The sequence below is a fragment of the Brugia malayi genome (genome assembly GCF_000002995.4).
Source record: "Brugia malayi strain FR3 genome assembly, contig: Bm_v4_ChrX_scaffold_001, whole genome shotgun sequence".
In the NCBI taxonomy this organism is placed as follows: Eukaryota; Metazoa; Nematoda; class Chromadorea; order Rhabditida; family Onchocercidae; genus Brugia; species Brugia malayi.
In genome coordinates, this window is record NW_025062479.1 from 9,750,093 (window position 1) to 9,764,828 (window position 14,736).

Sequence of the window (14,736 nt, forward strand, 5' to 3'; positions counted from 1 at the left end):
TGATTCATTATATCTATATCTTTCCTGTACTTAGAAAATAATAGCTTTCGTTTTAAGGTTACTATCTGTGTAAGTTCAGTAAACTGGATGTGAGTATTTCGAAATGGCTTTTACTTAGATTTTGGTAACCGCAGTTTTGAAATATATCACAAACATCAAAAAATCTTTTCTCTATAACATTAAATAGATGTGAAAAAAATGATCACAAAAATACAAAAATCTAGATATCCGTCATTGTTGCTCATTTCCAGCCTGTATCAAACGTACCCCAAGTGTTTCGCCCATATCTTCCAGGGACTGTTTTACAGTTGACAAATTTGCATTTGGAACTTGCTATAAGCATTTCTACTAGTTTGAGACAAACTGACACGACGTTTTTGAAGTAGTTATTTGAACAAATCCGATGGTAAATTGCAAAAGAATATCTTTAGGATTTATCACAGAATTTCATTCAAGACCCAGCCTATATTAAGCATAATAGCATCGAATTGGTAAACTTCATTTCATAATTTTTCGCGAGAACCTACTAATTGACTTTTAGATATACTTCTGGCTTTTAAGTTTTTTTTTTTCTTTTTGAATAAGATTTTCAAAACCTTACTTCATATTGATCAAGCAGCATCATAGTTGGCGAGGAAGAGTCGTCTAGACAAACACGAATGAACTCTACCATGTGTCCACAACCGAGATGATCTGCCAGTATCGTCCATTTGTCTTCCACATCTAGTATCTTTGACAGTCGTAACCTTGTTAAATAATCCAAGCAGGAGACGTCGTCTAAGATAATAAAAACCGCTGAGAATTAAACTTCATGTCCAAATAAATGTGGTAGAAAAATTGATCCTGTTTATTCTGTATTAAATGTATTTAATCTATTGTTGTGATAGTAAAAAAAAAAAAAAACTATGTCTGCTGAATAACACACTTGTTGTACAGAGGTGAAGTTTTGTGTTTGAAATATTACTATGAGGGTACAGATTATTTATTACGGTTAGCTTAGTTCAGTTGTATAATAGTAAAGATGTGTCTTTAATTTGCTGGTGTTCTGATCATTTTTTATTATGTTTAATCTATTCAAAAGTAAGAACTTCAAAATGTATCGTATTGCGCTAATTGCTGACTGAATTTAGTAGGTGTTTCGGGAAAAATTAACTTGTAAATGTAACCTTTGAGTGTCCGAAGTCGATAACTAGTCGCAGCATCGGTGCTTGTTGCCGTGCTAATCGATTCTTCACTTTGTAATTCATTAATTTCTTGTTCTCCAGGATCGTCTTGTGCGTATACACTAGGTACTTCAACCCGTTCACCGTTCAGAATCCGCTGCACATCTTCGTCATCTGCTTCTATTGGTCGTCCGTCGCCTGCATTACATCTTTATACATCTTGGCAAGTTTTCTTTATGATTCTCCAGAGTTGCGCATAACTTCAAGGAGTAGCTTAATTAATGGCAAAAGAGAGAGAAAAAAAATATGTTAAACTTCGGAAACCTGTTCCCAGAGAATCCATAGTTGACCCTGCATCCAGAAGACATCCGATCATAACAAGGTTCTTCTTTTTACATGCAATTTTGAGAGGTGTGTCTCCACAATTCGACACTACATTAACATCACAATTATGCTGAAAGTACAACATTAACAAAAACAAATTAACACAACTACACATTTAAGGGTTCCAGTTTTTCTTCAAGAAATTTGTGAGAGAACTGAAATTCTTAATGTGCAGTTAATGATCTCACAATAGAAAAGATAAACCTGAGCAAGTAGAGAGGCCGCGTCAGCGTCATCCATATAGAGTGCTGTCAAGAGCGGTGTTTCGCCATTATTGTCAGGAATATCTACTGGAGCACCAGCTTCTATCAGTGCTTCCAACAAACTTAATTTTAGCTTCTTAACAGCGACATGAGCTGGTGTATATCCATAGCAATTTTTCTTGGCTAAAATATTCTCTCTATTGATCTCAACTCCACTTTCCACTTCCTCACTACTACTCGTTTCCAGAATTTCTTTGTAAATTGCATCATTATAAGCCTCTCCCAAATAATGCGCAACCTGAAAATAGTTTAGTACTAAAATTAATAAGTTGTGGTGTGCTGAAATCGCTTACTTATGTTTTTCTTAGATTCATTCCAAAGATTCAGTGAGAGATAAAATATTTTTGATCAAAGAAGTCAATGTTGTAACTAAAAGAACAGGAGTCCTCTTGACAGAAAAACTGAATGAAGTTCGTATATACTGTACAAACCTTGTAGGTTAAACTTTACCACTTAATCTTGTATTTTTAGTGGAAATAAAGTCGAACTATAAAATAACTTACTGTATCCAAATTATTATCCACAACATTTCTTTTTGCACCAGCACTAATCAAGTAATGTACACAGTCCGCATCACCAGCTCGTACCGCACAATGTAGCGCTGTTTGACCTCGAACATTTGGTGCATTGAGAATTCTTTGACGTTCCGCTTCACTGCTATACTCACATAGCACTGACAGTATTGTCTTTAGTGCAAAATTTTGCTTGTTACGTGCTGCTACGTGTAAGGCACTAAAACTAGCACGTGCTTATCGACTTTTTCAACGGCCATATTTATATCAATATATTACCTCAGAAAATGCTTATAATTTTATTTCGTACGTTTCATTTCACGAGAAAAGATTTTATTAAAGACTTCAAACTTATTCAGATCATCCATGTTATATTTTTGATGTAACATTTCGTACGCAGTATTAATAGCAGAGAGGAAAGGAAGATGATGCGTCCTGACTTCAGTTCTGAATCTAATTCAATTAATTCAAGTACTTTTATCAATCCACAAGTACTTATCCATAATCTACAATACGATTTAATAATTTGTTTTTTACAAAATTAAAAAAGTAAAAAGAGACTTGCAGCCGTCGTTGTCAGGTGTACCAAGGAGCGTTACTAACGGTTTTACCAAAGCTAACGGCTCTCCTTCCGCAGCAAATTCAAACAACGATGCTATTAGCGCTTCCTTATCGACAATCTCCGCTGTATCGCTTGCATTACTCGTAGCACTAAATTAGTATAGCATTCACCTCCCGAAAAAAAAGAAATTTGAACTAGTGATTGGATTACGGTTATTCGATTCGGAAACAAGAAAGAATTCAAATTATTAAGAGAACGCGATTCACTTTACAGTGCGGAAAAGCGGTAGAATTCGTAGCTTCTATCTACTCTTCTGTAGTAGACGGTAGGTGGGACAAGAACAGGAAGATCGATCTGATCTTGTGTGACGTGAAATCGAATCATATTTCTTTTCTATGAATTAAATATTAGTTCCTCCACTTAATATCCAACCTATATTTCATTACTACAAAAATATGATGCTAATACTAAGGTGCAGTTTGGGCAGCCTATTGAATTGCAATGTCAACCCATTACGATGACATATTAATCATCAAATGACATATATTAAACTGCTGAATCACCTGACATGTACTTGCATTGGAAGTTCCAACTGTTGTGTATCACTTCTCATCAATATTTTAAAACTTTTTGTTGCAGGTGATGTTTTATCTACTTTATCCGGAATGACAAGAATCGGCAAAGAAAATATGACCAGCTGAAATCATTTGTCCATCTTACTCAAGCCTTTTTAATTTGCTGTAATTTCAACACCTTTTCTCCTCTAGCAGTATTCCAATCATATATTTTTAAAATTTTATCAGTGATTTTTTTTTCCGATTTCTATTTAACATTAAACATTACCTTATCATGTGTTTTCAATCGTTCAACGGGTAACATTCGATTGCCAATAGCAATGGATATGCTAACATTAGCCACTGGCTTGCTTAATAACAACCATATTGTTTCCTTAGTATTCCGCACAATATTATGACTCACTTCAATCACTTTAAGAGGTGCTATAAAATTGATGATTTATCTACAGTAAAAAAAAAATGCTAATTAAAAAATTTGTTATTATGAATAAGAGGAAATAATACCATTATCACGATGCATTATATCAGAAACAATCACTGAAGAAGCACAGGGTGTTGCTGCTTCAACCATTATTCGAATACTTTCTTCTTTTTTCGGCCACCTTTCATCCACCTTCCTAACACCAGTACTACACTGTTGGTTTGTTTTTGCTGGCTGAATCAGATGCTTTTCAACTGTTTTTGTCGGTCTTGTAATATATAAGTTTTCAAATCTGAAAATAAACCTTTAAATGAAACATTCATCCTGCTATAATACTCTACTGAAAATTTTAAATCGACAATTCAGTATATGTGTTACTCATTATGTTTCGCACTCTTGATATATAATTAAATTCATTGCAACTAGCAATAATTTACAATTAATAGTGAATATATTAACCATCAATTGTTAAAATAATATCACATTAGTCTAATTTATTGATGTTTCATCAAGTCTTATGTTCACTTTAAATTCAATTTATGATCTCCTTAGAAAAGTGACATTATGTATCTGAGTATCAGATGCAAATATATTCCATCAAATAGTAACCAAATAATCTGGTAATAAAATTTGATAAGAAATCAAATTGAACTTTTCAGTTCTTCTGTTTGCTTCTTGCATCCCGAAAAGAAGGATTACATTATTAATATGCTGGTTTTCTTGTGATTACTAAACTCATTATTGATTGAAGTAAAGTCTCAAAATGAATGAGACTGAAATAGTCTGATGGATGAAAAGTTGATTGGTGAAGAATTACTTATGTGTAGATTCGGCGACATGAACAATAGATTGTTGTGTTGTAATGATAAGATAATGTGGTAGAAAGTCGGCTGTTAGAAGATTAACAGTAACAATAACAGGTTGATCAACTGATAATGAAATAGAGAAGCTAATTGGAATTAATAAGAAAATGTTGCTGAAGATGGTGTTTGAAATTGAAGTACAGGTAATGTGCATGCACCAAACAAAGATGTAACCATATCACACAGCTATCCTCCAATCTAGTTCACTTATAAAACGAATCAATGAGCGTTCATAAGACAAGGTTCAAATTCAAGCTTGAGCTTAATCTTTCTCTCTTCAAATCTCATTCATTCACTTCTCTTTTCTCTATGTATGCTTCCTCTGATGCAAAAATTTCACACTATTTTGCTCTCAAAATCTGTCCAAAAAGCAATCGTATTATATAAGTCTAGTGCATTCAATCTGCTTATCTTTTATAATCATTTCGTTAAAACCACTGCTAACTGATATTGCTATTACTGCTACTGCATCTTTTCCTACTGTTGCTGCATTTGCTAGCAATTTCTTACAGCTTTTTAGTCAACTATCATCAACTGCAACAGGACAAAATCAAATTCACTTTCTATATTCAAATCAATATCAAAACTAAACATATTTTTCTAGTGTGAAATAACATTTACAATTGACAAGAGTATATTATCATGAGATTGAAACAAAAAGATGACAAACATCCTATGCCATTAGCATGCTTATCATTGCTAAAAAGAAAAAGAGGAAAAATGATACGAATATTCTTCCTTATTTTACAGCATGGCTTAATTTATGTCATAAAAAGACTGCCTGAATGATCTTTGCTTTTTAAACCTAATTGAAGCCAGTAGCAAGAATGTCAATAAAACCGGGATAGGCTCAAAGAATTTCATGAAGTTTAATAGAAACTACAGGAAGACATGAACGTACATGAAACATTGTTAAAGCAAGAAAGTAGTCAATCCATCAGTTTTGAAACAAGAAACAAAAAGTTTTTATTGCAGAAATATTGGAGAAAAGTTGGAACTAAAAATGTGCATCTGGCAACCGCACAGCATTTTCATGAATTAGAAAACCGCTTTAGGTTTCGATAATTGTATAAGCAGAATAGACGTTTAGAATGAACGAACACATAAATCGATGGAACCCACCAGAGCCCAATTGAGATCCAAGAAGTTCATGTATGGTACCGTTCGCCTCGAAGCTATGTCGCCGTAAAACATATCATGTTGGATAGCGAAAATGATTCTTGGAAGGTTCTTCAAAATGGTATTTTTTCAAAAAATAGCAGAAAATTTTTATCCTTACACATGTGCAATAGTTAGCACATTAGCAACAACAAAACATACGAGGTATAGAATATATATGCAAACACAATCAGGTAATAAATGAATAGGTAAATAACATCATTTCCCATTAATCGTCATAATCTAGTACTGATAACATAGGAAGCCTCTTTCTGGATGAATTGGTATATGACCGAAGGGCCCACTCAGTTCTTTCGGCATCGGCGTTGTCAATCGTGCCCATTTTGATTAAATACGCTAAAACAATATAAAGATAAACAAATTCATATACTTGCTGCAAATAGGTATAGTTATAGCAATCGTAGACTCATGTATGATTTCATTTCATGACATAAAAACTTACGCTTCATTTCGAATCGTGGACCAATTTCCTTCAGTTTTATTTCACCATGCTCATCTTTACTGTATGTATGATGACGAAAACTAATGAAATCCTGAGTATTGCTAAAAGTGACGATCCGTCGGCTATCAATCTTTGGCACAGGAAATAAATGTTTTAATATCGTAGTTAACTAAAAAGAAATTAAAAACATTTATATATATATATATATATATATATATATATATAGAGAGAGAGAGAGAGAGAGAGGGAGAGAAAGAGAAAGAAAGAAAGTACAAATCTGTAAAGCCTAGTCAATATTTAAATATTGCTCGGAAGTTTGCTCCTCTGACTTTATAAACTGACAAGAAAAAAACCTGACTTACTCTACGTCCAAGAGCTGAATTAAGACTATCGAATATAAGATGTGGATATTCCTCCGACATGGTCCCACAATCTGGCACTTCGTGTCGCATCACAACATTTGCTAAAGTAAAATAAGCAGTAGGTCCAAAGGGTAAATGGCATACAATCATTCCATCGGGATTACCACGAGTTTCATACAGCAGTATAAAATCCGTAATCTTAAACGTATTATATTAAATAAAGATAATGATTAAAAAAATACCAAAAGCGCTATTCTGCCAAAATGCAACTGAAAATACATTGCTTTTTACCAATTTATAAATAAGCTATAAAACTTTATCTTTTAATTTTTTAGCCTGCCTCCGAAATTCATAAAAATCGAAACTTAACGTAGTTCCCTATAATTACAACGACGCTCAAATCCTGTGAACACTAACATCATTAGCTTTACAAGCTTGTATTAACTTCTTTATATCATAATGGCCTCGATTGATACGTTGCGCATTTGGGAACATCAGCCTCATTTCCTGCAATAGACATTATCTCTCATTTTCAGCTCAACAAAGTGAACACATATAAATTTTCTCGACTTTTTCTCCACTGAATTTTAGCAAAAAGTCTAAAATTTAGAAACTACGAGATCTTGTATTTGAAATATCAATAGACGAAAAATACTTTTAAAAAAATCTTAAGTTTGGCTGATGGTTCGCGACTAGTTGTTAATACAACTTTTGGATCTACTGCGCTAGCGTAACGATATTCATCATCGATAGCTAAAACTTCCCCTGAAAACGCCAACAATAGCAGTATTTTAGCATTGTATAACAATATCAGATTTCACCAAAAAGACTGGTCTAAAAAGTCGTCGAGAAATTCAGAATAAACACTGGGAAGAAAAATGCCTACTATCCATGAAGCCAAAAAATTTAGTTTTTATAAATGTTAATTCTACTGTTTGTTCTATTTCATCCCAGTTGTTTAGTTGAACTATTGTCCCCAAAAATGCAACTCACATTTCTTGCCACATAGTAAATCTCACTTAAAACTTAGCAGTTGTGAAAAAAAAAAATAGTGGAAGCCAAGATAAGAAATAGTTTAACAAACACACCACCTCCCCATTCAGCCTCGTGTTGTAAGTCAATGGCATCTTTCCTCAAATGTGTCGGTATAGGTCTGTTTTCATCTACATATTTCTTTACAGTGCGTCGTTTTTCGTCGATTAACCGTTGTTTCTCTTCCAGACTTTTCCGATAAACATATTCAAGACGTAACCGAGCTTCTCGCCTAATCATTTCTTTTTCCTTTATCCCTGAAATATGTCGTTATAATTATTAAAGGAAATCATAACAGTGATATATGTCAGCAGTGGATTTGCTTGGAACATTCTCTCAATGGAAAATAAACCTCGTCCATATTCCACCCTTATTTTTGATAAATTTAAGAGAAAGAGAATATCTGCATGTTGTAGAAGAGCAAACTATAAAATGATAATCCGATCTCTCTCCAAATTAGAGATTAGATAGTCAACTGGACCGGAATGATGCTATGCTTTTTCTTGGAAATTACCGCGAAATAAATTAATGAGAATGTATAATTACAAATAGTATTACAATTGTTCAATGATTCAATATAAACATAACAGAACTTATTTGGAAAGCAAGCCGAGAAAGGTTCTCCTCAAACTAATCAATTAATTGATTAATTCATTATATCAGCAGACTAACTTACATGATTAAGCAAACATTCAATTCAATAAACATTACGCAAAGTAAAAGAATAAGAAGATAAACAAAAATAAAACAAATACATTGCAACACTAACTTAAAAAATACAGAATCCTCAGAATTAATTTTGTATAAAGAGAAGTGAGCAAGTGCATTTCTTAAAAATATCACCATATTTCTTAATACGAATGTATGTTTTCTTTTTTAATGCTCTAAAGTGAACGCTGAAACAGTACTGAATGAATCTGGATTTGACAAATACATTTGATGGGAAGCAATATAACTTCAGAAAGTGGTAAGTTTTATAAGACCAATATTGAAAAAACGCACTGAAATAGTCATCCAGTGACAAGAATTTATCACTTAAACTTAAATAACCATATAATTCGAACCTTTTATTTCAAATTCAAGTACTTGCCAAACCTTAAGATTTAAAAGAAAGCTTTCTCATCGCGATATCTTGGGGGGGTACATTAAACTTTATTCTGTTTGGGCTACCGGTATTGGACGGTTGGACGACGACAAATTTAAGAATTAGGTACGATTAGTAATGTGAGTTTCTGGTTGAAGCGGAATGGAGGTGGTGGGGGGAGGAGGGGAATTAGTCGGTATAACTTTAATTATTGATTTCTCGTCTCTGTGGTCATCCGAAAATCATCCATGCATCGTCATTCCTGATCCGTTTTTAATGAATGGTTCAAAAGATTGACATCGTATACCATTTGTTGACAGTAACGATGGAAATGTATGGTATGACAAGAAATTTGTACAAAATGATAAGTTTAGGTAAATTAAAATGTTTTCACCAATATTATATTTTGTAGTTTGAGCGACTCGAAATTCAGACATAAAATTTATTCACACGCGTCGGCCGTATAAAATTTTAAAACAGTGAAAATATTTACATCAAATGAATTGTCACTCTTCTATTCATTCAGTTACTTTGTATGTGTTCGCTAGGTGGAAAATATTTGACATCTGTAAATGCCTGTAAGGCAAGGTTGTTTACACGTTTCCGATCCAAAGCAAAGTCTGCAGATATGAAAACACTCCGATCAAGGATTTGCAGTTGAGTGATGTTGATCCGTAAAACTGAAATTCTTCAATTTTTTTCCTTGTTCAGAACTGTTCTGAATGAAAGGAGTGAAAAAAAAAGTAATAATTCCATGAATGTATGGATTTTCGTAGTTAAAAGTATATCCTGAAATGTAGTATTCAATAAATGCTTATATCATGCAGTGTGGCTGGTACACTGCTGACAGTAAGGAAGAGTGGTAAAAGTGGATAGGCTTATTTGAAGGAACTGAGAGGTTCAAGGACGTTGTATTTGGAAGAAAAGGAAGGATTACTATGATAATAATTATTATTAATTAGTTATTATTATAATTAATTTTCGTAGCTAACAATATATCCTGATCCTAATAACTATGATCAATAAGTTTGATATTAAGAGAAAACCTTTTGGTACTGGTATTGGAAATCCGCCACGGAGAAAGTCATTGATGAAACGCTGAAGCATTTCGGAACTTAGCAATGCAACATCAGATAATTCATCATCACTTATATTAATGTATCCATATTTGTTCTTTAACTGAAAGCTATCCACCGATGTTTTTCCAAGTAATGTATTGTTCTATAAATAAATCAAATAATGAACAAGTGAACAATTAAAATTATTCATTTGTCTTATCTATTATAGGGAAATCTTACCTCAACATGTAACTTTATGTTCGCAACAATGTCTAAAGCAAATGCTGCCGCTTGATGGCTTATTTTATTGGATTCTACAATATACATAAATACCAAACCATTTATATTAGCCATTAGTACACCTGCAAACATAAATTCTATTTGAATAAAAAACTAAAGTTGACCTTTAAAAGATTACTTTAAATTTAGGGAATTACTTTTCTTTAAGAAATATTACTGTAGTGGAAGTGTAAGATATGAAAAGGTAAGACTTTTGAACATAATGAAAAACTAAAAAATTTCGCGAACCACCCTGTTTCGCTTGGAATAGTACCACAGGTGCACGGGTGGGCGTAAAAGTGAGTCGAACTTTGCTATCTGGATACTGTTCAGCTATTTGAGGTATCAGATCAGCAAAACAAATTCCAGTTGTACAGGAGGTACGAAGCAATGGACCTAAAGACGAAATTGTCTGATCATCCACAACAAACTGCAACAAACGTTCCCTGCAAATTCTTAATTGAAAAAAAAAAGCGTAGTTCATAATGCTACGATCAGTATGAAATCAAAATGCAATCAAATTTCATTAATTTAAAGCAAGTATTCGTTAAAAGTATTCTCATTCATTTTAACTTGAAATTTTTTCTCCTTTAATACGCATGAACTATTTACTTCCTATTGCATATTAATTTCATGCATCGATATGAAATTTTACCCTATCTCACATGTGATGTGTGAAATGTTTTCTTTTCTTAAATTTTAACCGAAAACTTTTCTCCTTTCTAATTTTTAAAAATTCAATGAATATTATTATTATTTGTTGCCAGTTGCTACTTGATGAATAATTGCACTTCATCCTTTTTAAGCATTTCTCCAATACTGTATGGCAAATAACGTGAGCTTACGAGAAAGCGTGATAAAGTAATGCGTTCGCAATATAATCGGATATAAGCAAATGTATCATTGCATTTTGCAAAGGTTTTTTTGGCCAAAACATTGGTGCAGCACTGAATGGAGTTTTTTTTATGTTCTGTCCTATGATTAGTGAAATTTCACCCATGTTAGATATTTCCACCGTATTTTTGTAACACAATGGATCTTCATTTAGCCTGAAATATAAAATTATGGATGTGTACTGATTTGTAGCTTAAAAAGTTAGTCATTTAAATTTCTGTAGAATGATAAGAAATCATAAAAGCAAGTTAAATAAGGAAGAAAGCTAAGTTTTTAAATTGTAATTCTTTCGGCAAATCTTATGTCGAAAATGTTTGCATTTATTTTTTAGGTGGTGCTAAATTAATGAAAAAGCAAAAGCAATAGTCATTAGTGTCTATACAAGCATACATAAACACACACACACACAACCCATGAACAAACGTAAATTGTAATTAACGGTGAATTAACTAACCTGAAATTAGTATAAAAACGGGAAACCTAGTTCCTGAAAGTATCTCATCTGAACTTATCAAATGAAATCCGTCATGAAAAGTGTGATTATGATTATCGTAACCCAAAAAATTATAACATGGATTCGAAATTCTCGAGATATTTCCTGATTTCCATTTCCTTTTCTTTTTTTATTTTTTTGCCTCAAAATCCATATTTAGTGAAATCATATGAGAACTAGTGCAACTTTATAATCCAATTTATAAAAGTTATTCACAGCAAAGATAAAATAATACTAAATTAAAATAAAAAGCGAAGCAATAGACAGTATTCACACACGCATGCAGACACATACCACATACATAGATACACATACATATACGTACGTATATACATACATACGCACACAGACAAACACATACAAAAATAGGTTGACACAAACAGATACACAGACATACCTTAAAGCTAATGAAGCTTTAACTAACCTGAAGTCAATAAGAATTCTGGAAACTAGTTGCTGCAATGTTATATACTGTAATTTTTCAAAAATTTCAATTTATTGTTATTGAACATGAAGAAAGCAGTAAATAGCAACAAGATAATTGAAATTTTTTTTTCAAATTATTCTTTCATTTCTTTAATTCTCCACTTATTGAGGAAATTTAGAACATGCAAATATGGGTGAAGAAAAAAAGAAAAGAAAAAAATAGTAATGGCTCGCAAGTAATCTGCAATGAATGACAATTCTAATTAAAAGATAAAAGAATTAATGATTTATTATTGTGAGCAGGTTTTAGGACAAATATTAAGTAATTTAGTATACTTTCATATTACTATTATTGGTAGAATTTACCTTATTAAATGATTGATTATTTCTCTTTATTAAACAAAAATTGTTTTAATGAATTTTGAGAAAAAGCTTACTTCGAGATGAGAATAACTAATATTAACATTATATGATCGAAAAGTTTCCATTAATTCTTTAGTATTAGGTAATCCAATTGCAGCAAACGCATTTATTCGTATTACATCTGCTAGCGATGTTTTTGTTTGAGTTTGTAATAATTTCTCATTGAAATCGTCATTGATAAATTCTGTTACTTTTTTGCAAATTAGCGTTTCAATCAATGAACGAATTTGCTCCGATATACCTTGCTAAACTTTAATCACACTTCAAAATATACTCATAAAATTAGCATATATTTTAGATTTCATACTTTAATCAAACAGCACACTATCTACTCGATTTTGTTTCGATCCAACACTTTCTTATGCTAATTTATTTTATTGAAATTTACATTTGATAAATTAAGTCTGATGAAATTTGTTTGAACTACTATAGATGTAAATTGAAAATATACAAATAAAATTGGATAAATAAACCAAAGTGTTAATCATAACTGTAAATTTTTTGAAATAATGTAATGATAATAATAATACTTAATAAATATTAGTAGTAAGGAATAAATTTTGAAAACCTGAAATGCAATAATCTTACGACCTAAAATATCTATTATCATTTTGAAATTGCACTTAATCATAAAATACAACTTCCATATCTATTCTATGATAAAAAAGTAACTTTATGGCTTACAAATTTCTGAAAACGTTATCCATACTGTATTCGAAAACTTTCACAATATAATCAAATTAACATCTTGCGCTAATGTTTGCACACACATAATAGTAAAATAATTGAAAGCTAAGCGCACAACAAAAATGTTAACTATTTAATTTTTTTTTTTTCCACTTATTCCAGTTTTTAAAACGGATGGATATTCCTTCAGGATTGCAAATTCAGAAAACATCATTTTCGGGCATTTCCCAAAATAATAATTTACCAAAATATAAGAAATAAAACTACTACTAAATATATGAAATTTTAATATAAATAAATGTGTGAAAGTGTTATTTCCTATCTTTTAAGTTCTCGGAAGTTTGATTTTAAAATAACAGCTGAAAATTTATTTAAAAAGAAATAGAATTCTAAGCGAAAAAAGAGAATTTTATTTAATATTTGAGATTTTTTAATATGACTGGGATAAATTGCTTCCAACCACTAAAAAGAAAGAAGTAATTATTGCCAAATTTGTTTTTATTCAAGTTCATGAGAATATCTGGGTGCAAAAAATTACTGATCAAAAGAAAAAAAAATTAAAAATGGAAATACCTTAAATAAATTCAGTGCTATTCCAGTCATACCACCATTATGAATTTCAATATTCATTAACTGAATAGTTGTACGACAAAAAATTATTGACACTCGAGCTCTTCCTGTTTCTGATCTCTCTAGGGCACTTTCTAATTGAAAATTAACACCGTATGCTAATACTTCTGCTTCACCCTCAAGTTTCATCGGTACTAGTATATTTACTTCGCCTGATAAACTTCCTATTAATCTGAAAGTTATGAGCTTCATGTAGAAATCATATTTTCGTTTGTATTTAATATCATTAATGATCTCTCAGAATGCTATATGTAATTATGAATTGTGCTTAATCATTATTTATTTATGTGATCTTACCTACCCTATGTTTAAATTTTTCATAATCCAAATGATTTTATTTGGAGCTGATGTAGAAATGATATGCTCAGTTGGTCGTTTATACCGTGATACACGTATTCGTGATAGTAAAATATATCCTTGGCCATTGTTGATGCGTTGTTTGAGATTTGATATGGATAAACGTGGTAATTGCTCATTTAATATTTCAGCTCCGATATTATTCAGATAAGCTACAGCTCGCGGTAAAATACGTATTCGTACAGCATTGGACGATGATAAATAAATCTTAACAAAAAAATTTCCTATTTTAAGACTGAATTAAAAATTTTTATATTAAAATTAACTTATGTTTAAATGATAAAAATAATGAAAAAAGATGTCTGAATTGGTTAAGAGATAATATATAAAGAGTATTGAAAATAAATGAATGAATGAATGAAATGACATGTTAAGATGATTGAAAAATAACTATCTACCTGTAAAAGAGGATGTAAATGTATGTCTGCAAAAGAAAGAATGTTGTAAATGAGAAGATGTAGAAAAGTTGCATGCGTAAAGGCCATGAAATAATATTTGTAGTAAGGGAAAGATACAAAACAGATGTGCATATATGTACTAGATGGGAGGATATTTTGATATGGGTGTCCCTCTCTCTTCTCTTCTTTCTCAATCATCAATAACAGCGGGGAAAATCGAGGTTGTCCTTCAAGAACTTGTTCTTCCAA

The 14,736-nt window shown here is 31.6% G+C and overlaps 3 protein-coding genes across 5 annotated transcripts; all 3 read right to left on the reverse strand.

Moving 5' to 3' along the window:
- Positions 1 to 231: 231 nt before the first annotated feature.
- On the reverse strand, positions 232 to 4,030 carry Bma-ikb-1 (Death domain containing protein; the record flags this gene model as incomplete). Its single annotated transcript, XM_001897746.2, has 10 exons — positions 232 to 333; positions 602 to 777; positions 1,167 to 1,361; positions 1,488 to 1,617; positions 1,752 to 2,048; positions 2,314 to 2,542; positions 2,884 to 3,033; positions 3,448 to 3,581; positions 3,728 to 3,882; positions 3,964 to 4,030. 10 exons carry the CDS (start codon positions 4,028 to 4,030, stop codon positions 232 to 234), a joined length of 1,635 nt encoding a protein of 544 aa, XP_001897781.2.
- Positions 4,031 to 6,130: 2,100 nt separating this feature from the next.
- Bm13982 lies at positions 6,131 to 7,998 on the reverse strand (the record flags this gene model as incomplete). Of its 2 annotated transcripts, none has more annotated exons than XM_043074272.1 (6): positions 6,131 to 6,258; positions 6,365 to 6,533; positions 6,727 to 6,924; positions 7,144 to 7,233; positions 7,382 to 7,491; positions 7,818 to 7,998. In XM_043074272.1, 6 exons carry the CDS (start codon positions 7,996 to 7,998, stop codon positions 6,131 to 6,133), a joined length of 876 nt encoding a protein of 291 aa, XP_042930206.1. The 2 variants fall into 2 exon arrangements, with proteins under 2 accessions (XP_042930206.1, XP_001897780.1); XM_001897745.1 differs by having other exon boundaries at positions 7,815 to 7,998.
- Positions 7,999 to 9,364: 1,366 nt separating this feature from the next.
- Positions 9,365 to 14,685, reverse strand: Bm2959 (the record flags this gene model as incomplete). 2 transcript variants are annotated; one of them, XM_043074274.1, is made up of 10 exons in its annotated part: positions 9,365 to 9,522; positions 9,889 to 10,021; positions 10,141 to 10,262; positions 10,429 to 10,625; positions 11,025 to 11,228; positions 11,991 to 12,022; positions 12,430 to 12,660; positions 13,676 to 13,904; positions 14,034 to 14,296; positions 14,488 to 14,685. In XM_043074274.1, the coding sequence occupies 10 exons, from the start codon at positions 14,683 to 14,685 to the stop codon at positions 9,365 to 9,367; spliced, it is 1,767 nt and encodes a 588-aa protein (XP_042930208.1). The 2 variants fall into 2 exon arrangements, with proteins under 2 accessions (XP_042930208.1, XP_042930207.1); XM_043074273.1 differs by having other exon boundaries at positions 9,889 to 10,063.
- Between the last annotated feature and the right edge of the window lie 51 nt (positions 14,686 to 14,736).